The sequence below is a fragment of the Kwoniella pini genome, chromosome 3 (genome assembly GCF_000512605.2).
Source record: "Kwoniella pini CBS 10737 chromosome 3, complete sequence".
Lineage (NCBI taxonomy): Eukaryota > Fungi > Basidiomycota > Tremellomycetes > Tremellales > Cryptococcaceae > Kwoniella > Kwoniella pini.
In genome coordinates this window covers 2,040,111-2,065,978 of record NC_091718.1, presented here as the reverse complement: position 1 = coordinate 2,065,978, position 25,868 = coordinate 2,040,111, and the positions used below count along the sequence as shown (strand labels likewise).

Sequence of the window (25,868 nt, the reverse complement as noted above, 5' to 3'; positions counted from 1 at the left end):
TAAAGGGGAAAGCTATTTATGTAGATATAGATGCAGTGGTGATGCGGGGTAAACATGAACGAAGGTCAAAGCGATGAAACACATGGTTGAGGCATGTCAGTCACGTGTCAACCTCAAGGAATCAATTGCCGCAATTGGGGCCCTGATGCGACGTCATCCCAGTATTACTCTAGAGTGAGACAAGTGAAAAGAGTCAGGCCAAGATGAAATCTCGCTTATGATAAACATTCATTTCTGAATCAATATATTTCTATAGAGTATACTCTTGTTCTCATATCACACAAAAGACGTTAGGAATCAGTACAAGATGTCAAATCTCAAAGCACATTTCAACGATAATCCAATCACACCTCCGGTAGAAAGAGTTGGAAACCCTATCGAAAGTGCAGACTTTGGAGGAACTTACGAACCTCCCAAAGATGGTTCATCGACTCCAGGTGAACCTATCCCATTCTCAAGGTAAGTTACGTCTCCTTGTACAAGTTGATGAAAACATGACTCGGACCAAGACTTCGCAATCAGAATGACCAGCTAATTATGCGTTGTTTCGCGTCTTTATAGACCTTCAACACCTACACCGGCTCATGTAAGTCTGATGATGTGTTCAGTCATTTAAGCCAATCGTTCGATCAATATCAATCGCAAACATGGGGGAAGCTGATAATAGATCTACGTATACAGGATCAACTTGCTTTTGTCGGATTAGGAGAGATGGGTAAGAGGATGGCATCTAATCTAGCAAAACATTTAGCTTCGGAAGGACAGGTAAGTTTCTCCTTCATTTCATTGATCCGGAGACAAGGAAACGAACGAGACATATGTACCTCATAACAGAAATATTAAAGGCTCAGATATGTGTCTTCTGCTCAGAGAGCTGACTTTTGCTGTTTTGGTTATGGTATAGCCTCCACTCTTAGTATACAACAGAAAAGAAGATGGTGTTCATAAATTCCTTGAATACGCTAAAGATCATGAAGTTCCTGAAGATTCGTATAAAGTGGTCAATGATTTAGAAGATATCGGAAGGACGTGAGTTCTGATTTTAACTCAGGTACTGGACTTGTATCTTGTACTGAAATTGCTTTATCTACAAATAGTGCCGATTTAGTAGTCACTTCGCTTGGTGGTGATGAAGCTGTGGAAGCTGTTTATGCTCAATTGTTCCAAGGGCAAGAGGTGAGTCTGATGTGACATTGACCATCATATGAGACGTACCGAGTTGACTTACATCATGCCAATACAGACTCAAAAAGGTACAGGTGATGGAATCGTTCCAGGTGGTAGAGGTCGAACAACGATTTTCGTAGATACCAGTACAGTAAGTATGTTTCATCAAGGTTGAAGTTGACATTAGAGCTCAAATCACTGATCATGATGGACTGTAGATCTACCCAACAACAGCTGGTAAACTAGAAGATCAAGCGCGATCAGCTCCTCATAGAGTATTCTTATCATGTCCTGTATTTGGTGTTCCAAAAGCAGCAGAAAATGCCGATTTAATCTTAGCTATTTCTGGTGATTACTTTGCTAAGAAACATGCAGCTCATGCTCTTGTACCTGCTATCGGAAGGAAAGTTATGGATTTAGGAAGTAATGTGGAAAGAGCAATGTCTTTCAAGTGAGTCCAGATTAGCTTTAACTCGCTTAAAGAGCAGAGCTAATATTGTTCGGTTAAATAGACTAGTAGGAAATGCATTAGAATTAGGATTTATTGAATTATTAGCTGAATGCTTTACATTATGTGATCAATCTGGTGTAGGATCAGATAAATTAGTTGAATTAATTAAAGATCAACATAAATCACCTGCATTAATTAGATATGCTGATAGAATTACAAATAATAAATTTAATAGTGAAGGTGGATTTAATTTAGGTGGTGGAATTACAGATGCAAGACATATTAGACAACTTGCTGAAAGTCATAATGTACCTATGCCAACAATGGATGTAGCTCAACAACATATGTTATCTGCTAGAGCAAATGGTGGTGATTTAATGGATTGGACAGCTTTAGTTGGTGGTCAAAGGATTGCAGCTGGTCTACAACCTTTTGCAGGAAGGGTAAGTTGTTATATATTCTAACTCATCGTCATACTTTGGAAAGCTTCGTTTATTAATTTGGGTGAATGTATAGGTACGACTTGAGAAATACGAAGAATAAAAGTGTAGTTAGAAGGAATGTTACCGGTTGATGATTTTATGGGATATATCATAGTATGCATGATGCGTATAAGCTCGAATACTGATGTCAAAAGCGAAACTACGTATTGATGGTTTCCCACTTGCTATTCCTTACTACGAAGAATGCTGATGTCAGCTCCGTCAGATTCCATTTCACAATGCTGTACTTACAGAACAGAGGTACTTCATGAATTTTACCGAAAGATCCTCCCAGTATTCCCTTGACAAATCACGTGGAGCGAGATTCATGTGACATTTCATGTATGCCCAAACCCAGTCGACAGGAAGACCTTTCATTAAATCCCTATCCCCGCCTTTCTTCCAAAACTTATCGGTGCCTTCGTACGAGGCGTCCTGCCAGTAAGCGCATGTATTGATCACTCGACAGGCTGTGAAAATGTCATTGAATTTGGAAGCGAGAATGAAAAGATCGTAGGCCCTCTCGTGACCAAACTTATTGATAGGTTGGACTTGATTTAACATTCGGATTGCGATATTGGCTGCCTCGTATCTTTCGCAAAGCTCTACTGCTGCTTTGAAGTCTTCCCAGTCTTCCTGTACAATTTCGAGTGGTTGATCATTCACGACCAAGAGGAAGAGTATAAGTGGAATTGAAGGATGATCAAGATGAATACTATTGTCATCCGAATCGCAGGTGGAAAACATTGATCGAAATACCGCACTATTTGGAAATTGCACTTGTTAATTGGACTTTCCTTTTGAGATATATCACCCTTTTTTCCACTTACCTGTTGCACTTGAGAAGACAACTATCAACTCTCATTGCAACACCATTGGAACTAATGATGACCAGATCTTTAGTTTCATCTTTGAAATTTTTCATGATATGGATATTGTTTTCCGTCTTTTCCAGTGTAAGCTGTTGACATCTTGCTGGGATCGATGTAGAAGATGATTGGTGAGAATCTTATTGGAAACTTCGAAAGAATAAATAGGTCTTATGAAGTAAAGATGAAAGGTTAGAAGGAAGAAGGAAGAAGGAAGAAAGGAAGAAAGAAAACATGTCTTTAGTGTATTTGCTTTCGTCCGTATCCCACGGTGACGCATCAACTGTATTCTGAGCTGACGAGAGATTGTCAATTGATGTCATGATTTTAGAACTGTATACTTGTCAACCAATTGTACTCAGGCCTAAATTGAATTATCTGATTTCTGTACCTGCATAGATAGAGTATTCATATTATCCCCTTGTATGCCACGGTAAGTCACCGAATATTCTTGTATTGGATGATAATCGAGTGAGGCAATCATCATCGATTATTGCTGGGCCGCAGTTGGTGAGAGGTTTTCGCAAAGTCGCTCATCTGAGTAGGATTTCAATTTTCTTCTGAGAAATTAATGGCGAAATGCACTCGTGTTCAAACTGAGTGATACGGACTGTACATATCATCGAATATCATATGAAACTCAACCCTTATACTGTGCGGTAAGTCACTAAATGATCTTGCATCGAATGATAGTCGATTGTCTGGAGAACAATCCCCTTTTACTGCAATGAACCGAAAAAAATACAAATCAGCTTATGTTCTCAATTGAGCATATCCTGTAGCCACTTACAGGAAGAAGCAGTTTCCTGAATCTCGTTGAAATATCGTCCCATGTAGATTTGATATCTAATTTTCTAGTACGCTCCGTGTGAGCGCGGACGTAAGCCCAAATCCATCTTGAAGGAAGGCGATCCAAATGAGATCCATCCCATTCGTCGAGCGTCCAGAACTCATCTGCGGCTTTTGCGTAGCAAGCTCGATTTGCACCACAGGTGGATATTATTCGACAAGCGGTGAGGATATCATTGAACGTTGAGGCGAGAACGAATAATTCATGTCCGATATGGTCACCAAAGAGATCGATGGGAGTAACCTGGGACAACATCTTCGTACCTATGAAAGGTGTGTCATATAGATTACAAAGTTCAATTCCTTCTTTGAAGCTTTTCCAATGATAACATTTGAGCTTCAGCTCGTAACCATTCAAGGCGGACAGATACATTTCGAGGGCCTGATGGGAATGATCCAGATGTACATCGTTATTTTCGGAATTGTTGATTGATAACATGGATCTAAAGACAGAGCTAATGGGTGACAAGGAAGAATATCTCGTCAGCTCGAATCTTGACAGATTCTGGTCACAATGGTGGCTGAGCTGAAGAGAAGAGCTAGCTAATCTCAGCTTACCTATGAGCTTGAAGTATAAAACTATCTACTCTGAATGCGATATCGTCTGAAGAGATGATAACGAGATCTTTATCGGTATCATTGAAATTTTCGTGATATCGATATTCTTTTCCACCTTTTCCAATATAGATATTCGACATGGTGAAGCTTCGCCAATGGAAAATAAAAGTTATTATGGGTTGTGATCAACAGGGAGAAAAAGAGAGAAATAAGGAAACATGAGTTCAAGATAAAAATTTCCACCTCATATATAAGTATATCGCTGAACTATATTTAGGTATCTGAAGAGGGATAAAAGGTAAAAGGGATCCAAGCGTATAGCGTCATGAAAGCATGACATGACCATGATGATATTGCGCCCTTTTTGATCGTAAGTGAAAAGCACGAAGCCTCTTCGATCGTAGCTATGCAATTTCACCTTCTGTCCAGAAACTCCTTTTGAGGTGATTACACTCGGGAGGCATTGATATGAAGCATATGTCATGAATGACATATCTCGAATTCGATAATTCGCATAACCAGTGTATAAGCGATTCAATCCGGATTCAGCGGATTGAATATAGTACGTTTTGGTCAGTCTGATCATGCAACTGCTACGGACGGTTGTTGACAAACAGCATTATAGTAGGAATCGAATTCTCTCGAGAACAACACAATACCATATCTGCGATCTGCATTATGCATCCAAGTTCATACACATGAGCGCTTTCAGCATATTTGATTGATCTAGACACATTTCCCAAGTCAAATGACGACTGTATCATATACTCCGCACAATAACCTAAGGAATCTATTTGAGACATCTTCCCAATAATCTTTACTTCCACGAGGATATTTGGTAGGATTATGAGCATATAAATACGCCCAGACCCAATCTCCTCTAACGTCCTTGATTGTATCCTGCTTCCAAAGTTGAGGATTCCAAAAATCGCCATATTTAGTGTTATTTACAGTTCTAGATCGGACATCTTTAATGATTCGACAGGAAGTGAGCATATCGTTAAAATTAGGCATAAGACAAAAAAGTTCAAATCCATTTTCAGCTCCAAAATGACCAATCACCCCTTTTCCTTCATTAATTTGACCTAATAATCCAAGACCTTGCATTTTCGTTTCATACTTCAAACACATGTTAAGCGTTTCTTTGAAAGTCTCGTAAGTGATATCGGTGAAATCAATAGCTTCGTCTCGGATCGTCTGGAGGTAAAGCTTGATTGCGGACGAAGAGTGATCAAGTGAGAGTCGAGATAGCATAGAATCGAATACTGGACTATGATACCAAAAGGATATCAGTTGAAAGTCAACATTAAATGTCAAAATAGTGCTTGGGATTGGGAAGATACTCGAAACTCACCTGGCGGTTTTTAACAATTCGCTATCAGTCTTCAGAGCTTGGCCATCTGAGGTGAGAATAATGAGGTCTCCACAACTCTCCGCGAAGTCCTCGTTGTATCTGTATGGTTTACCTTGGAATGCGATACTCATTTTCCTTATCAAGGTTCTCAGTGAAAGTCGAATGCTTGAGGGTTGATGCTGATTTAGATAAAGTGATAAAGTGATAAGTGAAATAAAAATGTAACGAGTCGCTTTTAGGATGATACATGTATAAACCTGCGGAAGCTAGAAGCTAGAAGCTACGTCGCCGCCAAGGCGTGTTCAATCGCAGGCCAAAGGATGTTGGTTGCTTCTGATTGATTGGCGGAAACGCTCGAAGTGTGAAGAGAAACTTCAGCTTTGACATGTGTACAGTGCCTGTCATCAGCGTCGTTGTACCCATAATGTTGCAGAAAGCTTGCTTGATCAATCCAAGCCCGCTAGCAAGGCTGTTGACAATCTGTTCCGACATATACAACACATATATAATGTTCCCCTCTGGAAGAGATCGCGATCTTCTCAGAACCCCGAAACCCCTATCCATGACAACCATCAATTCCGGTTAATCAGTCCTTTTGAGCTTGAAAATTGCACTTGTCTTACACAACATGCGTGCTTATGATCATACATATGCATGTCTAACGGATAATCCTGACTGGATAAGGTATCGCATTCTGGTAATTCCTAATGTATGCTTATGTACAACCTATCGTATACTGACACCCCGTCTACTTTTATTTGTACATTTCAGAACGATGTTTACTTTTACTGTGCAGAAATTGGATACGAATGGGTCTCGTCAGCTTATTGCCCCTCTCATTTAATACAAGATATAATGTAAATCACGGAGGACTCACAGGAAGTAAATTCTCCAGAAATCGAATGGAAACGTCATTCCAATAATCTTTTGTACCTTCAGATTCATTTGAATTTCTATGAGCTTGCATATATGCCCAAACCTAAGTACTTGGTAATTTATTCATAATATCTCTTTCCCAATTATTAGTTTTCCAGAATTTATCAGCGGAGTTACGGCCATAAGCTTCATATCCTATTTTACTAATGATTCGACAAGCGGTTAAGATGTCATCGAATTTAGCAGCTAGAACAACAAGTTCATAGCCATTAGTATAATCAAATTCCTGAATTTTAGTTAGTTTTCGAAAAAGTTGAGGACCTATTGAAAGTGTATCATATCGTATACAAATTTCGAGTAATTCTTGGAATGTTTCGTAAGTGATATTCGAAAGATCGAGGTGTCGATCATCCAGGGCGAAGATGTAAAGACCTAGGAGTTCAGCTGTATGAGGAAGATGAACTTGATCACCTTCTGTATCGCATGTTGCGAACATTGATCGAAAGACGGAACTACATAAATCGTATCAAATCTCTCATCAGCTTAATAAACTTTCTCACTGTGGATACCACAGAGCGGTCCACGAGCTGTCCTAAGGACACGGATGAGTTTGCTCCTTACCTTGAAGTTCTGAGAATAGTACAATCTACTCTTAATGCCAGATTATCTGAGCTGACGAGAACGAGATTTTTGGAAGTGTCATTGAATTTTTCGTAATATTCGTATTCTTTACCGCTTTTAGTAGTGTAGGTCGTTGACATTGTGGAAGAATTTGTGTGGGATAGAATCGTGGATGCTTGAGGATATTAGTAATGGAAAGAGACGAAAGCTCATATCATCTAAGGAGGAAGAAGGAAGAAGGAAGAGGAAAGAGGAAAGAGTAAGATGTCAGCCAATCTTGTCTATTAGCTCTGATCTCAACTGCCACATATAGACTACTAAGCTGCAAAGGTTTCAGGTACAGTCAGGACAATGACCGACGGCTAACGACCTTTATCACTATATCATTATTGATGACGAGTTTCACCTCCACATTTGTTGACTTGTTTTCATATCTTCGCTATATACAGCCGATCTTTGTTGAACTTCTCTAAATAGCATATGGTAGGGTAGGATAAGAGAAGCTACAATGCAGCCTGTACACCTCATCGTACTTACTCACGGCTTATACGGATCTTCCATCAACCTCGCAGCAGTGAAAGAGGAACTCATCAATCTATCTTCGCCTTTACCTTTACCTTCTTCCCCTTCCACATCGAGATCCGCTGGACCAGCTTTGGAGACCGTTGTGTACTTGCCTACAGGAATCAAAGGACCAAAAACATGGGATGGAATTGATGTTTGTGCTCATAGGATTGTAGAAGAGGTATGTCTATTCTCAGTGGACTACTCATCCATGGTCTTGGAGGTTGAGCTGATGAATGATATAAAGATTGATAGGGAGATTGAAAGACTTGAAGATGATGGGAAGGATGTAGTAGGCTTTTCAGTGGTGAGTAAGATCCACTAGTACTGCATGCCAGTCTCTGATGCTGATGTGAGATATGAAGATGGGATATTCCCTTGGAGGTTGTAAGCAAACTCCTCTACGGTCGATCTTCTGACTTCCTTCTAATGAGCTGGAGTAGTGATATCTCGCTATATCATCGGTATTCTACATGCAAGACAGCCTTCTTTCTTCTCGAGGCATAAACCGATATCATTCTCAACAGCTGCTACACCTGTGAGTTTGTTTTACATCACCATCTATCACCACTTCTCATATTGACCCGAATATATTGCAGCATCTAGGTGTTCTAAAATACGGTCAGTCAGCATTCTTTCAGACGTGACGCTGAAATTAAAACTGATGGATCGGCTGTAGGTACTTTGACCAATACAGTTGTGCATACAGTAGGGAGGCAGCTGTTCAGTCGCACTGGTAGGCAGATATATTGCTTGGACAAAGAACCGGAATGGGGAGGTAGAGGATTATTAGAAATGATGGCTGATCCAGGTGAGTTAAGCTATCCATGAAATGACCGTACGAAAAGCTCATACATCTGCACAGATCATGTATTTGTACAAGCTTTAAGACTTTTTCCTAAAGTTATGATTATTGCCAATGGGTGAGACGAATAAGTGTCATACTTAGATTCTGCTCGTTGAGCTAACAGGTTGCCTTGCTTCTGGCTGATAGATGTCAAGATAATACTGTACCTTATCCTACAGCATCAATATCCTATTCTGATCCATTCCAAGATATAACGACGATACATGTAGAAACCGATGAAGATCATATTGTACAATCGTATCGAAAAGTTGAATATCCTGATCCTGAGGATTTACCTGTAGATCATAGTAATGATTTAGATGAAGATGGCGAAGATGTTCAAATTCAAATTAAAGTGATTAAAAATCCTATCAGTAGAGTGACAAATGAATGGAAAGGTAGAAGAAGACAACCTTTACCACCACCATTTATGATATTCCCTTGGCCTTTTAATTATGTAAGTTTAACAAATAAACCTCTGCGTTATGCGATATTAGCTGATCTATAATGATGTTTAGATGCTATTTTTGATATTTCCATTATTGTTACCCTTCATTCTGGTATATGTGTGAGTTTGAATGACAGGATCGTAATTTTATTCACAAACTATCGAGCTGATTCATTTGTTGAATAGAACAACTGTTATTGCCATTGCTAATTTTCATTCGTAAGCTTGGGATATCATCGTTCTTTGCGTTTGCCCTTGAAATCATAGACTGAGACACATTTGTGATTTTTCCATGCATAGACGAAAACGTATACGTACACATCGAGATACTATTGAAAATAAACCATTACTTGTTTCGTCCTCTATTTCTTTAGTAGATACAATAGAAAATACAACACGAGAATTACAAAATACTATTTCAACAACAGTTAGAGAATCAAATTCTTTAGATGGTACTTCAACTCCACCACTTTCAGATCCTATTGAACATAGTAAAATAGCACCATTATTACTTAGTTCAAATCAAAAATTAATGATTAAAAATTTAAATGATTCAATACCAAATGCTGAAAGAGTTATAAGTTGGTTTCCATGGGCATATAATAGTCATGCAATGTTAATTTGTCGGTAAGTCTCTTAATTTATTTTTTAAGGAAAAAAAGAAAATCAGTTGATAAGGGGTTTTTTGTGTTGTAGTGATACTAAGCGATTCCCATGGCAAGAAGATGGAAGAGGAATAGTAAAGAAATGGACAAAATTCGTATATGATGCTGGATTTATTGGACTAAATGAAGAAGATCAAGAAGGAGGATTAGTTGAAATTCATGGTAGATTGGAAATGGAATAGAAAGATGATATCAAGTATATATACATCGAGACTGTGTTCCACTATTCGCCTGTATTCGATGGTTGCTGCTCATACCTCGTTCAGATTTTGCCCATTTGTATACTAGACATGCATAGATGCTATATTTAATAAAATACTCTGTCATGTTAATCAAGTCGCCTTTCCAAGTTTGTTTTACTAAGCAAGTTATGTGAGTGTTACGTTTTGACATCTTCCATCCGTCATCCATCATCCATCATCCATCATCCGTCATCCATCATATATCATTGATAATCCGAATCTCTAACAATTAGAATTCGATAAGCTCAAGTACCTCATCGATAATCCGCTCGTATCAAAGGTTAATAACTAATGTTGAGGTTTTATATTTGGATAAATCTGAAAATAATCATTTCTATCAATCAATCATATTTAATATTTCTTTAAAAGAAAATTTACTTACTTTGCCAGGATTCATTAAATTATGAGGATCCACTGGAAATTAAGCAATTCGCAAATTCAAATATAATTAGTAAATTTTTCTTTTTAATTCTTTTTTTTTATTTTTATTTTTTAAAGTTTTTATAAAAATAATTCCTAAGAATTTTTTTAAACTTACAAGTTCTTTTTATAGTTTCCATTAAATTTACAGTACCATTACCTAATTCTAAAGGAAGATAATCTATTTTACCAATTCCAACACCATGTTCACCTGTACATGTACCATCTAATTTAATTGCTCTTTCAACCATATCATGTACTGCATTTTCAACAATTTTTAATTCTTTATCATTTGTAAATAATGCTAATGAATGTACATTTCCATCTCCAACATGACTATTTTAATTTTTTTAATTTTCCCCCCCTCTCTTAATCAGCTAAAACATACTTTTTCATTTTCAATAAAAATTGTTTTTATTAAACTTACCCAAAATGACATGCTATTATTCCTCTCTTTTCGAAATCTTCTCTAGTTTCTTTCACTAGTCTAGGTAATTTCGATATAGGTACACTAAATTTGTAAAAAAGATTCAGTACTTAATTAACACTTAAAAAGAGTTCGAGGTTCAAAACATACCATACATCCGTTGTCCATACTTTTGCTCCATCTTTTAAAGCTAAAACACTCCATAATGCTGCTTTTCTACCTTCCCAAAGACTTCTAGCTTCTTCATCTGATTTTGAAAATTCAAAATTTTTACCTCCATGTTTCTTTACTACTGTTTGTACATTCTTTGATACTTCTGACATCGCCGAGTCAGATCTAAATGTCATGTAGAATCAAATTAGCACGGGTAAATCTAATAAAACAACGTTCACTGCGCGGAATAAGTGAAATGGGTATCTAAATATACTCACCCTTGGAATTTGAAGAATAATGTATCTGCTTTAGGATAAGATTTTTTAACCATTCCACCTTTATTTATAGCATCTATCGTACTTGCATCTAAATATTCAACGCATTGTACAGGGAAACCAGCATTAACTACTTCGGTCGCTGCTTTAACGGCATCTTCTACACCTGGAAAATTCACAACGGCGCATTTTGTAGGTAAAAGTGGAGCTAATCTTAATGTAGCTTCAGTTACTATACCCAAAGTACCTTCTGCACCTATGAATAATTTTGTAGTATCGAATCCAGCTGCTGATTTACGTGCTCTTTGACGAGTTTTTATCACTTCTCCTGAAGGTAGTACGACGGTCTAATATAATGTCATATTAGCTACAAGTTTGAGGATATGCCAGCTTAATTATGACGAATAAATAATGAATCAACTTACAAGATTTAAAAACCATTCTGCTTTAGCAGTTCCATATCTTACAGCATTTGTACCTGAACAACCTGTTCCGACCATTCCACCAATTGTAGCTCCAGGTCCAGGATCTAAAGGGAAAAATAGAGGTACACCTTCTTTTACTAAATAAGCATTTAAATCTTCCCATTTAACACCTGATTGAACAATAACATCTCCATCTGCTTCTGAAACTCTAATTATTTTATCCATTCCTGATAAATCTAATGAAATACCTCCATAGGGCTATTTAGATAAAAAACAGGGAATCAATTATTCAATTCTAAAGACAAAAGAAGAAAAATGAAAATCACTTACACTACTGAAATGACCTTCTAAAGAAGTTCCACCTGAAAAAGGTGTAATAGGTACTTTAAATTTATTAGCAATTTTAACAACTTGTTGAACTTCTTCTGTTGAATTTACCCAAACTACAACAGTTGGTTTTTTAGCTTCATGATATGACCAATCACTTATACCATGACTTTCTAAATCTTCATCATCAATTGAAACTTTATCTTCTTTACCTTTTTCTTTAAATAATTTAAATAATTCTAAAATTGCATTTTCATAATCTTTTTTATTACCATATTTAGGTTGATTTGCTAATTGATGTGAAATTGCGAAACTTGATTCAACTAAAGATGTTGAAGGTGGTAAAACTCCTACATTACCTATTAAATAACCTGCTCCTGCGAATAAAGTTAATGATAATGCATACCATGCTGTAGATAATCCTGTTGATTTTGGTAATTGAGGATTTTGAGATGCAGAGGACGAAGAAGAATTTAAACGAGTTTGTTTGAATGATCGTGATATTGGAGATCTTGAAGAAGATAAAGCTCTTCGTAAATTACCTGCTGACCTCCAATTGAAAGACATCTTGATTGCTTGTCTGATTGATTGTTCTCTTGTGTATGATCAGTCACACCCAAGTCATCAAGTCGCTTTGGGTGGGTTGCCGGCGGTATTGCTATGTCATGAACAAATTCAAAATATATGAGAAATATACTTTTATATTTACCTGGTACTAGTAGACTTATCCTTCGAAACGTATGCTTAAGTTATCGGTTATGACCGAGTAGTAGTAGTATCATTTGATCACGTACTAATGATGCCATCGTTTATTGCCGGGATAAATCTTTCCAGCTTACCGATTTAACCGAAAGTCAACATGCAAAGTCAAGTGGAGGTGAACTAGTTGATCAATGAAAAACGGTATTGTCGGATAAATCCAATTCTTATCGCCGACATGGTATTTTCTTCTTCACTGTACGAGTGCCACTCTTCTTTGTCACTGATTAACAGTTAACGGAGATTTAATCAATAATGCTTTCAAGAGGAATGAAATTTGATTCCGTTGATTAGTTGAAACAAGTTTTGCGAATGGGAATTTGATTGCATGCATGGTGCGTGAGTTACTGAGTATCCAGCCAGACTCACTCACTCACTCAGTCTCTCTCTCTCGTTACCCCTTGCAGCTTGCTTGCATACTCACAAAAGTGTTGAAAAACATTTTGATTAAATATTGACCTTTTATTCTTTCATCCTTCAAGTTTAACCAAAAAGGTCAACCGTCAAAGTAAGTTACCTCTAAATATTTAGTGATGAAATGGAAAGGGGATGGTTAACTGATATTTGAAACTTTAAAAACAGATGGGTGCTTACAAGTACTTGGCCGAGCTTTATACCAAAAAACAATCCGACGTTCTTCAATTCGTTTCTAGAGTTAGATGTTGGGAATATAGACAACTTGCTGTTATTCACAGAGCATCAAGACCTTCTAGACCTGATAAAGCTAGAAGATTAGGATACAAAGCTAAACAAGGTTACTTGATTTACAGAGTTAGAGTTAGAAAAGGTAACAGAAAGAAGCCTGTTCCTAAAGGTGCTACATACGGTAAACCCGTTAGACAAGGTGTTAACCACCTTAAATACCAAAGAGGTCTTAGAAGTACTGCCGAAGAGAGAGTTGGTAAACGATGTGGAAATTTGAGAGTGTGAGTGGAGTTTCAATTTGGCTGTATAAGGAAAAGTAGTAGAAGAGTATGATGGATTATGAGGAGGAAACGGACCAGTTCATACGCTGCATTCTGGATGTACGCGTTGTGTGAAAGCGACGAGGGATTGGACTTGCGCTGTCAACAGAAGGGACAATTTGAAGGAGGATCAGTGGACTTGTCAAGCTTGAATAGGATGTGGGCGTGAGGACTACGTCATATAGCATTGGGTGTGAGGAATTGTCGAAGCACAAGTCTTTCGTGGAATGATTGGGAAAGATGCGGTTGGAAACGAGCTACAGACAAGAAATTTTGAACTGGGTGGAATGCTGATACTGTACCTTTCTTCTTAGCCTCAACTCTTACTGGGTTAACCAAGATGGTGTTTACAAATACTACGAAGTCATCCTTGTTGAGTGAGTTAACGTGTCGTAATTGAAAAATATGTGTATCGTATAATGACTAAATATATGTCTTTTTTATAGTCCATCTCACAAAGCTATTAGAAGAGATGCTCGAATTAACTGGATCGCTAACCCAGTTCACAAACACCGAGAATCTAGAGGTCTTACAGCTGAAGGAAAGAAGAACAGAGGTTTGGGTAAAGGATCAAAACACAATCATCAACCTGGACGATCTACTTGGAAGAAACACAACACTCTTTCTCTCAGAAGATACCGATAAACAATTCAAATTTGAACAGATTTATAATAAAAATTGGATGGTGCTTGTGGCTATTCGTTTTTATTTAGACTTGAATTTGAATGTTTTTATTGGTTTTTTTAGTGGATTGTTACGATGATCATAGGGATGCATTATTTCCCTTTCTGTATAAATTTTGTCAGATTGAAAATTGTTTTGATATTTAAGACAGTGAAGTGTTGTTAGGAATCCAAAGAAGAGTGGGCATTGGAGGTTTTGCCTTGCCTTTGAAAGCCGATAACGTTCAGCGTTCGTATTCTGTGACGTTCAACTGGAAGTTGAGAAAGGGTTCCCAAGATCAGGAAGAAGTCAGGCTGCATGTCGAATCATCTTGCATTGTGAGAACGTCGTCTGCATGAGAAAGATACTCTGCTCGTACAGTCATCCATTATCATCTCATCCTGGTAGAGGTCAAACGACCATGAACGGTCGGCTACTTCGTCTTTATGACTGCATGAACTGAATCAACAGGTCCAGAGCTCATCTGAAAATCCAAGAGCCCTAATCAACAACAAGTCCGAATGCGAAACATCGTGGTCTGAATGATCTAGCTTGGTGTCGCCATCCCGATATATGCGGAAAAAGAAGCTCGAATTGGGCATGAAACATTGACTATACTGATGCTACTGATAAGTCAACTTGAGCACGTAGTCATATTATGGTTGATCTGGTTGTTATTCGTGTGAAAAGAGCTCAGTCATCATGTGTGGTATAAATGCAGATTTTTATCCGTTTGACAAATAGGCATACTGGAAGTGTGAAACATCAGCAAACGGCGAATCCAGCTCATTTATTGGATTTGAACACTATGGAAGGGCATTGAAAAGCGACATTCGAATTCCACATTCATCGGTCCAATAACAAGCGTTCAAGGTGATTTCACTGTACACAAGCACCATTATTGGGGATCGTGAGCTTTCGCTGTTCTGCTCGAATATCATTATTGCTGTCAGCCAGATCGTTCAGAAGCGGATTGATCGTTGATTAAGTATCAATGTACTATGTATGGGAGGTGAGACATGTCTGGATGCGCATGACGGCTTCTGTTATTAATGGTTCAAGTATGGTATCGTATGAATCGTTAAGGAAAACAAGGGTCGTGAGATAGACACTCGGAGCGATATTATCGGATCTATCTTAACGCCGATGATATGTACAGTTGTACACTCGAGATGTGCTGAGTGCCACTCTCTTCTTCGCGTCTTCACCATAGCTTTAACTGTTCCACCATAGTCGTTTACCCTGTCACACAATACCATACCACACCCCATCCGATTGTAATTCGAATAGTCTCTGCCTAATCGGTCAGACCAGACTGACGAACGATTGGACAATTGCCAGTTTGCAAGTTGACAATTCAAGGATCTTGAATAGTGTATAGCTTAATAGCTAGATTTTTAGATTTTCTTTATCTTTTCAATTCAACCAAACATAAAAACGGACAAAGATGCCTCCCAAGTTCGACCCCTCGGAAGTTAAGGTTAGTTTTCGTGTATAAAGTAGGAAGGATATTGGAAGAAATAGATGAGAAAATGCTGATGATTGGTTTATTATTTTATGACTTACCTTCTTCATCGACTCTGAAAATCAATATCAACCATTCGAATTGATTTACAACTATACCTTTCCTCTCATTGTTTTATCTGAAAATTGGAATTGAATTGGAAATAATGGAAAATTTTAATTGAATATATGGAAATAGATCATTTACCTTAGAGCTGTTGGTGGTGAAGTTGGTGCTTCATCTGCTTTAGCTCCTAAGATTGGTCCTCTTGGTTTGGTGAGTTGACGTTTTTATGATTTGGTTTGTTTGAGAAAGGTCTACATTTTGGTTAGAAAGGAATGGAATATAATATGAAAGTTGTAATTGGAAATAAGTAGCATTGGAATTGGATGTACCATGTTATGATCCAGTGGGAAGGACGAAAATGGCGGATAGATATCATAATGGAGGAAATAGTCATGCTCGGCATACGTTCGACAATTATGATAATTGGACAAACGTTGAGTGAGGAACATGTAGGAGCTGTATAAGAATTGAAGGATGCGGGTTGAAGGATAGGTAGTAATTCGAGGCGGGACAAACGACTGATATAATTCTCCTTCTTCACTATAGTCCCCCAAGAAGGTTGGTGAAGATATCGCCAAGGCTACCTCCGACTGGAAGGGTCTCCGAGTAACTTGTCAATTGACTATCCAAAACAGGTTAGTCGGTTTGTTTATGGCAATCAATATCAAGGCGATCTTGCTGATGAATAATTTTCATTAATTCTCCCTCAATTTATCCTATCAACCCAAAACAATCATTATTCAACATAATTTGTAATATATACAATACTCCAATCTCAAAAAACTGATACGACTTACAGACAAGCTACCGTCTCTGTTGTCCCATCCGCATCTGCCCTCGTTATCAAAGCCCTCAAAGAACCCCCTAGAGACCGAAAGAAGGAGAAGAACATCAAACACTCTGGAAACATCCCTCTTGACCAAATCTACGACGTGAGTACTGTGTTTATTGCGCTTGAAATCTCTCGATGAGGATGGGAGAATATCCATATCTCAACATTTCTTTTCCTCTCGCCTATCATATCCGACTCCATCGGATTGGACTTAAAATGAGTTTATAAGTGCTAATAAATTGTTTTTCCATAAATCTAGATCGCCCGAAAATTGGCTCACAAATCATTCGCCAAATCTCTTTCAGGTGGTGTTTTAGAAGTTTTAGGTACTGCTCAATCAGTTGGTTGTACAATTGACGGAAAACCACCTCACGATATCATTGATGCTATCCATGATGGTGAGATTGTTGTTCCTGATGAGTAAATTTACTCTTCTAGATCAATGAAGGGCGTATTTGTTTCCTATGTAAATATAGTAGGAAATGATGCATTTGGGATTATAACGCATATTCACACTTGCTCCTTTTTGAGTACGATCTTGAGTTGGCAGTTTTTGATCTGGATGAGACTTGAAGTTCCTTTGAGGGACTGGAATGTGCTGTGCAGATGAATATTGACAAGACTATACGAGATTTGAACTCGTTGGCGGCTCCAAGATATTCTTCAACTTACAAGGGATTGACCTGATGTTGACTTCTGCACTGAGCACAGATCACTGATTGATATTGCTCTTCGTGAATATCAGATAAGATGCGGTTGTTTGTTTGCCTCGTTTCGATGTCAGGTATACAAATGGAATGTTCAATCTGAATACACGGGAGGTTGTATTCTGGTTGGGTTCTACAAGTTGTAAATATTGACCATTTGGAGAAACATTATCCTATCGGATTCCTTCAAACGATATAAGCATCTGCAAGATGTTGCATTTGAGCAGAAGGTTTAGATCAGCTTGCCTTACATGCATGCATACCTTGGTATAAATCTCTATCTTCAGTGGTTTATGCATTTTTGCCACCTATAAAATGATAGAGTGCCACTAATTCAGGGTAATATTGAATAAAAAAGTATATAAGGATTACTCAGTTGTTGGAATTCCCATTTAACTCGTCCCAAAACCTAAACTCCGTTGTACACACTGAAACAACGAGTCTCTTTTCATATTTCGTTTCTTCTTCTTATTCAATCGTTCTGTATATCATTAATTGAACAATCACAAAGCATCAACGCTTATCAAGGGTCAAGTCATTGCATTATCGTCTTTTATAACAAAACGAAATCAACATTACGCGTATTTATCAATTAATAAACCAATATTGATTTATCAAATTATCAATAACTTATCCCTTTGATTCGCCACTAAACATAAGATGTCAGGTTTAGCTCTTCCTACTTCATCTTCCTCTAATTCTATACCTAAAATCGGATCTTCGAGTCAAAATAATGGAAATGGAAATGGAGTTGGACAAATTATAAGAGATGATGAAAGATTAGAAGGAGAAGGTGAAATATTAAAAAGAGCACCTGTTAAAGCTATTAGTAGTGTACCTGAAATTACATCTGTTCAAGGATTAGTACCTACTTTACAGTGAGTATCGTCTTTGTCTTTTTATCTCTATATTCTGAGTGGCAGGATAGGTTGAAATATATTGGAGGATTTGAATGCATGCGTCCGAGTTTAGTGTGTTTGGACGCTTTACTTATAATCAATCATGACTATGATAAGTGTATAGTAGCAGTTGCTGAATAAAATTTTTATTCTTACCGCAGAAATATAGTGGCTACTGTTAATCTTGAATGTCGGTTGGATTTGAAAACTATTGCTTTACACGCTAGAAATGCGGAATATAATCCAAAGGTGAGTAGGCGTTGTTATAAATAATCTACTCCTCCGTCCCCACCTTGAAGATCATGATATATATGGGACTGTACTGATTGTCATACTCTATATTTTTAATGCTGTCCTTCGCTCCTTACAATGTCTCATTCGACAACCCCGATACTCCTCCGCCTTCACTTAATCTACCCACCCACCTCCAAACTCTAACAGCGTTTCGCAGCAGTTGTAATGAGAATAAGAGATCCTAAAACAACAGCTTTAATATTCGCATCAGGTAAAATGGTAGTAACAGGAGCAAAATCAGAAGATGATAGTAGACTTGCATCAAGAAAATATGCACGTATAATTCAAAAATTAGGATTTGATGCGAAATTTGCAGAATTTAAAATTCAAAATATTGTTGGATCTTGTGATGTTAAATTTCCAATAAGATTAGAAGGTTTAGCATTTAGTCATGGTGCCTTTAGTAGTTATGAACCTGAAGTGAGTAGGAGTTTTGGTTGTATAGTGAAATCAAAGGTATTAATTGCTAAAACAAATTGATTTTGATTTTTGGTTTTTAAGTTATTCCCTGGTTTAATTTATAGAATGATGAAACCTAAAGTAGTTTTACTTATTTTCGTATCTGGTAAAATTGTTTTAACTGGTGCAAAAGTTAGAGAAGAAATTTATATGGCTTTTAATCAAATTTATTCGGTATTAGTTGGTGAGTTTATTAATTTTTTACATTTAACGCGTGAATTGAAATATCAAGATATTAACTAATTCATTTGATTGCTCATTGCAGAATTCCGAAAAGAAGCATAACATACCATTTCAGACTGGAAGCATCATACAGTCTCCGTCAAATTATTCTAGCGACACCGGCCAATAACTCAATCTCATTATTCTTCAATAACAAATGATTCGCTGAACTATTAAATCGTGGATCATCCAGCTCAGCTTTCTTCGGCTTGTAATGCGACCAAAACACTCAAATAATACTATCATCAGTTATCACCATTTATACTAAAGTTCACCTTACCAGAAATAATAAACTCAGTCACTTATCACCTATACCAGATTTCATTTTATACCCGCAACAATGTTGATACCCATACTTCCATAAAGAATAATTGTAAATAACATCTCGATGACCCTGAAAACAAGGAGCGAGAGAGAAAGAGAAATGAAGTTGTCTTTCCCACACCAAAAGTGACTCCAATTTAGGAGACTTTTATTCGTCTTCATAAGTCAAATCGAGTAATCGTACTTTGCCGTATTCGTATAGCATGTAAACTTGTAGTAAAAAATTTTGATGTCTAGCAATTTGACAGCAATGAACGTCAATCAATGGTCGATTTATCTTCTCGGTTCTGTTTCCCCTGACATCATCTCCTTCGTTTAATGCATCTGACTGAAGCTAAAGTAGCTTGTATACTGCAATTGAGGCTTTTGCCTGATTCACCGAACTTAGTCCAGATACAGAATTGCTATCTTGAAATTTAATACTCACTGAAACAAATGATAGCTTGATGTATAAACGTGCCTGATCGAATACTAAGCTTAATGGGATCATTAATTATCGAAAAGAAGCTGAATTATGCGTAAAATCAAGTAAATTTCCACCAATTGTAATTTTTATCATTGAATTATATGAATGCCTTTTTAAAAAGAGAGAAAAAAAGAGAAATGTATGTTAATATAATTAGATTCGAGAATTTAGGCTAAAAGATCAGTTACACTTGTTACTCGTTTAACGCAATATACAACAGGTGTAAATTTAAAAGCATTAGCTAAAATAGTTAATTTTGAAGTTATGATCATACCTATGATTGAAATTATTGAAGATGTCAAGAATGTCAAGTGAACTACAATACAGGAATTTCCTATGATTTGCAGCAAAATGGAATTATATTGTGATTGATTATAATATGGTTCTTGTTGGTATTAGCGAGATAACTTCTACACCTGGTATTGTTTGTCAGTTAATTGGATGTGCAGATTTATCTGTAGATTAAGTCAAATTATTGCCTAATGTTTTTTTTGCGTTGATTTGTATGATATAATTCAGCTTAAATTGTGGACGAGATTATGATCATCCAATATTAAAGGAATCAATCGATTAAATTGCTATTGCAGCTAAAGAATCAGCTATTTTTGTTGGATTAGGTGGAATGGAAGGTAATCCTAAAAAGATTGAAGAAACTTTACATCTTCAAACGTTAGGTAAGTTTTTTGTTATAACCAAAAGATTTATTTCAGCATTTGATGAGAGAAGAGAGACTGATGAGAGATCAATAAAATTGGATGCGAAACTTCAAACTTAATATTGAAATTGTAAGATGCCTGTTTCAAGATGATACAAGACTATTGAAATAGCAACATTGATAAATTGATAGAACGATAGATATATGCGAATACATGCAATGATAGATTATCATGACAACCGGACATTTGTGGCATGTCATAAATATGGTAAAGCCAAAACGAGTTCATCTAATCACATGAAATTATAATGGTTTTTCATATGGTGCGAAGGATGGTTGATCAAATACTAAATTATCTAATGCTCTCGTGTTGATCTAGAGAAAGAGGTAAAAAGGGTTAGACACTAATGCCTAGTATACTGACTGTAAGATGAAGTAACTTACAAGATGTGGACCTAATTGATCTAATCGATTAACACCTAATAAACGCAATGTAGTTTGAATTTCATCTCGCATTACTTAAAGACAAGTCAGCGTCATAGACACAAATAGAAGTCAGAATCACAAGGCAGATTTAACTCACTCTCTATAGCATGTACAACACCTTCTTCACCATATGTGAGAGAATATAAAAATGGTCTACCCATTCCTACACCTTTTGCACCGAGGCATAGAGCTTTTACAACATCTGTTCCCCTTCGACAACCACCATCAAGGTAAACCTGTAAATGTCCGGATCAGTTTGCGTATTTGATCAGATCACAACAAGACTCTCCACTAACCTCGCATTTTTTCAGGATTTGTGGACATTGTTTATTTATCTCTAATAACGTATACATAGCAGGTGGTGAACCATCCAAAGCTCGACCACTATGAATGAGTATTATCGTTATCAGCCCTGTGGTATATGGATTTAATGGACATGAGAAAACCTACCCATGATTTGATAAATAAATTGCATCAACACCCATTTCAGCAGCTTTCATAGCATCTTCAACAGTTTGAATACCTTTTAAACCAATAGGTAAAGTAGTATGTTTTCTTAACCATTCAATATCTTTCCAATTTAATTTTGGATCAATAAAACCTCCAACAGATCTACCAATTCCACCACCTTTATTATCATTTGAAATTTTACCACCTGAAATACCTGATGCAACTTCTACTTCTGCTCTTGATCTTTCATCTGCTTCTCTTTTTCCAGGTGCAGCTGCATCAACTGTAACGAAAATTGCTTTTAATCCTAAATCATTTATTTTTTTAATTAAATTTTCTGATTTTTCTCTATTTCTATCAACGTATAATTGCATAAAAAATGTTTGATCAGAAGATTTTCGAGATGATATTATATCTGGTAAAGGTGCTGAAGCGTTGGTCGAAATCTACATTGAATTTCGGATGAATTTCGAGGTCAAGGTTGGGTAGAATAGAAATAGGACTTACCATTTGGATTATATCGCATTGACCGGCACCTTTAGCTAAAAGGCATTCTCCCTCAGGATGAGCGAGCTTGGCCATACCAGCTGGAGAGATGAAGATCTAACGTGGGATTGACAATTTAGTCACAACAGTCGTGCAGGAGGCATCAAGAAAAAAGCTCACAGGTAAAGACGTTTCATAGCCTAACATGGTGGTTCTTGTATCCGCTACATCCACATCAACCATGATTCTAGGTCTGAAGAGTATTGAGTTAAAAGCGTTTCTATTTAGATCGAGAGCTATTCTATCAGGATCAGCAATGTTTGATTTTTCTTCGTAGGTAGTAAATGGAAGAGAAACAAGAGGTAGGTACTGTGTACTCACTATACTGATCAGTAGCTCCACTACTCATATATGCCCAAGCTTTTCCTGTTAATAATCTACGAGCAGCTTCATCAAAATCAGGTAATCCAATAATTTCAGCTAATTCAATTTTTTTTTCTTTTTTTTCTCCACTTTCAACTTTTGATATAGTTTTAGGTAATGTCATTGGATCAACTAAACCAATAAAGGCTTCTTCGTCTAAACCATTTTCAATAGTTCCAGGAGGATGTATAGGATTAAATATTCCTGAAGCATCTCTACCTGCTACTCTATGTATATGTCCTGCTCCACCTGGATGTATTTCTGCGAACTACAAATTACAATATCTCAGTATGATGTTTCATCCCTTTCATTTAATATTGATAATGCAAATCAGTATCATGAACTCACTGCAGTCAAATCATAAACTCTTCCATCGATTATTACCCAACAATCTTCAGGTGTATTGTGTTTGTTCACTTCGGTAAAAGGTATTAAAGCTCTTCCTACTGCTAAATCTTTTGAAGGAGAGGGATCATCTCCTGCTTCTTCTAATCGTATTGGAGAATTCAGTGCATATGCTATAGCCAACGAAGCTGCCGCCTTGATGATACACTTGATTAGCTAAATATTCTGATTTGGAAAATACCCAACAACTTACGGCTCCTCCTAGTTGAAAGATTTTAGCTTGAGATTTAGCAGCTCTTCGTGAAGAACTGTCAGAGAAGACCCTCTTGGGTACTTGAATAACCCTACGAGGTATCGTACGTGGTATTGAAAGTCTCAATGAAGGTCTGATTGTATTCATCATTATTGCTTATATTCAATCCAAATCACACTGGGCAACTGATTTCTGGTTGTATCTAAGAACGTCAATGATTGCTAGCTAGAATATTTTGCTTGATCACATATATAAGTATACCCGGTCCGATCAGATAGTGCTTCGGATCTATCGATTGCTCCCTTATTAAAGATGTTTTGCTCTCAATATATCTAGACAAATTGAAATAACGATAAATCATGTTTAACTTTTACGCTTAAAAACGGTAATCAAAGGGTTAAACAATAACATCGGCCCGGTTCCGGTCTTTTTTTTGCCACGTGTTTTAACGGTAAATATCGGTCCGAATCACCTTTTTAGTAAGTCATTCGGTTCTATATGAGATACTCTTCGGGCGAGAACTGGATTATATTATTTGTTATAGTTTGGGTTCAAGTGGATAGGATCACATTACTACTTCATTACTACTAGTACTTCTCTTGTTCGTTCGAAACACCCAAAAGCGTTTTGTAGACCGACACAACCTTCGCTCACTCGACCAGCTAGCTAGAATCTTATCATATTCAAAGCAAATTTCAGTTTAGCAACTAATCAATCATGTCAAGAGAATCAGTTTTGCTGTTCGGTTTAGGAGGTATTGGGGGAATATACGCTTGCATTTTACAATTGTCAGGAAAATGTGATGTACATGTCGTCGCCCGATCAAATTATAATGCAGTAAAAGAAAAAGGATTCAAATTGATAAGTCCTAAATTTGGGAATCATGATGGATTGAAATTTGCTGGTGGTAAATTATCAGTCCAATCTCTTGTTGCTATCCTATAGTCCTATTAACTAATGAGTGTTACTATCCCAGTTTGGAAATCTACTGAAGAAGCTGCTGCTTCAGGAACGAAGTTTTCATATGGTATGTACCATCTTTCTCAACTTATGGATGGAGACTGAATTCCGCATTTTAGTTCTTTGTGCCAATAAAGCACTTCTTGATGCTAAACCATCTCTTTCTGATCATTTACGACCTATAATTACACCTTCTTTGACTTCTATTGTACTTCTTCAAAATGGGGTTGGTGCTGAAGAACCTTTACATCAATCTTTCCCTGATACAACGGTCATTTCAGCAGTTGTTTGGACTGGTGGAAAAGCTTTACCTACTTCAGATGGAGTTGAACAATTTAATAGAGAAGGTTTAACTATTGGTGTTGATTATAGAAAAAACGGTAATAAACAAGAAGAAGATTCTAAATTAGAAAAATTAGTAGAATGGTTAAAAGCTGGAAAAGGTGATTGTACAGTAACTGAAGATATTCAAAGTGAAAGATGGGTTAAAGTCATTTGGAATTGTTGTTGGTAAGTTTTGTTTGACGTTTGACAATGCAAACAACTCATTCATTTATTGATTGGAATTATTATTTTATAGGAACTCACTCACAACTGCTACTCGTTTAAAAACTGGACCTTTCTTTGAATCTTCTTCTCAAGCTTTACCACTTTGTTATACAGTAATGAGAGAAGTTGAAGCAGTTGCAAAAGCTAAAGGATTAAAAATTGAAGATGGAACAGTTGATAAATTGATTAAACAATGTACAGATGTACCATATCCAGGTTTACCAAGTAGTATGATGGCTGATAATAACGCTGGAAGACCTATGGAAGTTGAGGTGAGTTTTCGCGTTACTTTGTTTGGTATTTGGTGAACATGAAATATTGATTTGTTTTTTTTTTGGATTTGTTAGGTTATTCTTGGAACACCTGTAAGAGAGGGTCAAAGATTAGGTGTACCTGTACCTACATTGACAGCGTAAGTGCCCTGCTGTAATTGATTCGGTCCTTGGTATATTGATAAGTGACCTTTTTTAGGATTTACACAATCGTCAAAGCTTTGGATTACGGAAACCAAAATTCTGAAGCTGCTAAAGCATAAAGACTTTACCAGTTGAGATAGAATAAGTCGGTGTAAGACTATTATATGACATGCATGGTATTACCGTAGAAACGATTCGGATTGCTTGACTCAGCGGTCCTCACCAACAGATATACAGGAAACATCACATTGCCGAAGTTTATTCTTATTAGAAGAATATATAATTGCTTCAGCTCATATTGTAATTGCTTGAGCGAATTGACCGAAACTGCTTGACTCGGAGAGTTATTTGTAAACGCTCCGGACTAGCGACACAGTCATTCAGGTTTTCGGGTTCTACTGGAATGATGGTCAGGTCAGAAATGACACTTAGTTTATATCTAGATCAATATTTAAAATAGGATAAGGGGGGATCGTGGGGAAGCAAATACCTGAAGTAAGAAGTATTTTGGTAGATCTCAAAAGAAACTTACGCGTAAAGGGTAAAAAATAAAGAGGCTTAAGGGATGATCTTGTTAATAACGTTATGAATTGATTTTCGTGCCACTTGATTATCAAAATGGTAATTTCGTTTCCAACATTTGGCTTGACTGGAATCCTTTTTTG

General features: G+C 36.9%; 13 protein-coding genes across 13 annotated transcripts; 7 read left to right on the top strand and 6 right to left on the bottom strand.

Moving 5' to 3' along the window:
• Positions 1-307: 307 nt before the first annotated feature.
• Positions 308-2,161, top strand: I206_102967 (uncharacterized protein; the record flags this gene model as incomplete). Its single annotated transcript, XM_019155068.1, has 9 exons — positions 308-459; positions 562-586; positions 682-765; positions 905-1,029; positions 1,098-1,176; positions 1,244-1,318; positions 1,386-1,618; positions 1,680-2,061; positions 2,135-2,161. 9 exons carry the CDS (start codon positions 308-310, stop codon positions 2,159-2,161), a joined length of 1,182 nt encoding a protein of 393 aa, XP_019012471.1.
• A 173-nt stretch (positions 2,162-2,334) lies between these two features.
• I206_102966 (uncharacterized protein) lies at positions 2,335-3,025 on the bottom strand (the record flags this gene model as incomplete). Its single annotated transcript, XM_019155067.1, has 2 exons — positions 2,335-2,863; positions 2,931-3,025. The coding sequence occupies 2 exons, from the start codon at positions 3,023-3,025 to the stop codon at positions 2,335-2,337; spliced, it is 624 nt and encodes a 207-aa protein (XP_019012470.1).
• Positions 3,026-3,717: 692 nt separating this feature from the next.
• On the bottom strand, positions 3,718-4,516 carry I206_102965 (uncharacterized protein; the record flags this gene model as incomplete). Its single annotated transcript, XM_019155066.1, has 2 exons — positions 3,718-4,273; positions 4,377-4,516. 2 exons carry the CDS (start codon positions 4,514-4,516, stop codon positions 3,718-3,720), a joined length of 696 nt encoding a protein of 231 aa, XP_019012469.1.
• A 604-nt stretch (positions 4,517-5,120) lies between these two features.
• I206_102964 (uncharacterized protein) lies at positions 5,121-5,861 on the bottom strand (the record flags this gene model as incomplete). Its single annotated transcript, XM_019155065.1, has 2 exons — positions 5,121-5,646; positions 5,731-5,861. The coding sequence occupies 2 exons, from the start codon at positions 5,859-5,861 to the stop codon at positions 5,121-5,123; spliced, it is 657 nt and encodes a 218-aa protein (XP_019012468.1).
• Positions 5,862-6,709: 848 nt separating this feature from the next.
• Positions 6,710-7,367, bottom strand: I206_102963 (uncharacterized protein; the record flags this gene model as incomplete). The annotated part of the gene is made up of 2 exons (XM_019155064.1): positions 6,710-7,118; positions 7,228-7,367. 2 exons carry the CDS (start codon positions 7,365-7,367, stop codon positions 6,710-6,712), a joined length of 549 nt encoding a protein of 182 aa, XP_019012467.1.
• A 368-nt stretch (positions 7,368-7,735) lies between these two features.
• Positions 7,736-9,933, top strand: I206_102962 (uncharacterized protein; the record flags this gene model as incomplete). The annotated part of the gene is made up of 12 exons (XM_070202657.1): positions 7,736-7,972; positions 8,039-8,098; positions 8,157-8,178; positions 8,235-8,329; positions 8,391-8,412; positions 8,471-8,602; positions 8,657-8,714; positions 8,786-9,095; positions 9,157-9,206; positions 9,273-9,305; positions 9,387-9,713; positions 9,783-9,933. 12 exons carry the CDS (start codon positions 7,736-7,738, stop codon positions 9,931-9,933), a joined length of 1,497 nt encoding a protein of 498 aa, XP_070058758.1.
• Positions 9,934-10,281: 348 nt separating this feature from the next.
• I206_102961 (uncharacterized protein) lies at positions 10,282-12,587 on the bottom strand (the record flags this gene model as incomplete). Its single annotated transcript, XM_019155062.1, has 8 exons — positions 10,282-10,311; positions 10,376-10,407; positions 10,532-10,749; positions 10,841-10,924; positions 10,991-11,176; positions 11,272-11,615; positions 11,694-11,951; positions 12,024-12,587. 8 exons carry the CDS (start codon positions 12,585-12,587, stop codon positions 10,282-10,284), a joined length of 1,716 nt encoding a protein of 571 aa, XP_019012465.1.
• Positions 12,588-13,361: 774 nt separating this feature from the next.
• On the top strand, positions 13,362-14,389 carry I206_102960 (60S ribosomal protein eL15; the record flags this gene model as incomplete). The annotated part of the gene is made up of 3 exons (XM_019155061.1): positions 13,362-13,705; positions 14,059-14,121; positions 14,191-14,389. The coding sequence occupies 3 exons, from the start codon at positions 13,362-13,364 to the stop codon at positions 14,387-14,389; spliced, it is 606 nt and encodes a 201-aa protein (XP_019012464.1).
• Positions 14,390-15,854: 1,465 nt separating this feature from the next.
• Positions 15,855-17,233, top strand: I206_102959 (60S ribosomal protein uL11; the record flags this gene model as incomplete). Its single annotated transcript, XM_019155060.1, has 5 exons — positions 15,855-15,887; positions 16,110-16,187; positions 16,524-16,612; positions 16,777-16,909; positions 17,069-17,233. The coding sequence occupies 5 exons, from the start codon at positions 15,855-15,857 to the stop codon at positions 17,231-17,233; spliced, it is 498 nt and encodes a 165-aa protein (XP_019012463.1).
• A 943-nt stretch (positions 17,234-18,176) lies between these two features.
• On the top strand, positions 18,177-19,453 carry I206_102958 (TATA-box-binding protein; the record flags this gene model as incomplete). The annotated part of the gene is made up of 5 exons (XM_019155059.2): positions 18,177-18,394; positions 18,577-18,664; positions 18,857-19,129; positions 19,211-19,352; positions 19,434-19,453. 5 exons carry the CDS (start codon positions 18,177-18,179, stop codon positions 19,451-19,453), a joined length of 741 nt encoding a protein of 246 aa, XP_019012462.2.
• Positions 19,454-20,559: 1,106 nt separating this feature from the next.
• On the top strand, positions 20,560-20,955 carry I206_102957 (uncharacterized protein; the record flags this gene model as incomplete). Its single annotated transcript, XM_019155058.1, has 2 exons — positions 20,560-20,608; positions 20,768-20,955. The coding sequence occupies 2 exons, from the start codon at positions 20,560-20,562 to the stop codon at positions 20,953-20,955; spliced, it is 237 nt and encodes a 78-aa protein (XP_019012461.1).
• A 183-nt stretch (positions 20,956-21,138) lies between these two features.
• Positions 21,139-23,428, bottom strand: I206_102956 (uncharacterized protein; the record flags this gene model as incomplete). Its single annotated transcript, XM_019155057.2, has 10 exons — positions 21,139-21,210; positions 21,280-21,353; positions 21,419-21,557; positions 21,618-21,705; positions 21,772-22,217; positions 22,279-22,374; positions 22,438-22,553; positions 22,639-22,948; positions 23,029-23,220; positions 23,279-23,428. The coding sequence occupies 10 exons, from the start codon at positions 23,426-23,428 to the stop codon at positions 21,139-21,141; spliced, it is 1,683 nt and encodes a 560-aa protein (XP_019012460.2).
• Positions 23,429-23,995: 567 nt separating this feature from the next.
• I206_102955 (uncharacterized protein) lies at positions 23,996-25,322 on the top strand (the record flags this gene model as incomplete). Its single annotated transcript, XM_019155056.1, has 6 exons — positions 23,996-24,185; positions 24,255-24,305; positions 24,358-24,748; positions 24,819-25,059; positions 25,135-25,199; positions 25,259-25,322. 6 exons carry the CDS (start codon positions 23,996-23,998, stop codon positions 25,320-25,322), a joined length of 1,002 nt encoding a protein of 333 aa, XP_019012459.1.
• Between the last annotated feature and the right edge of the window lie 546 nt (positions 25,323-25,868).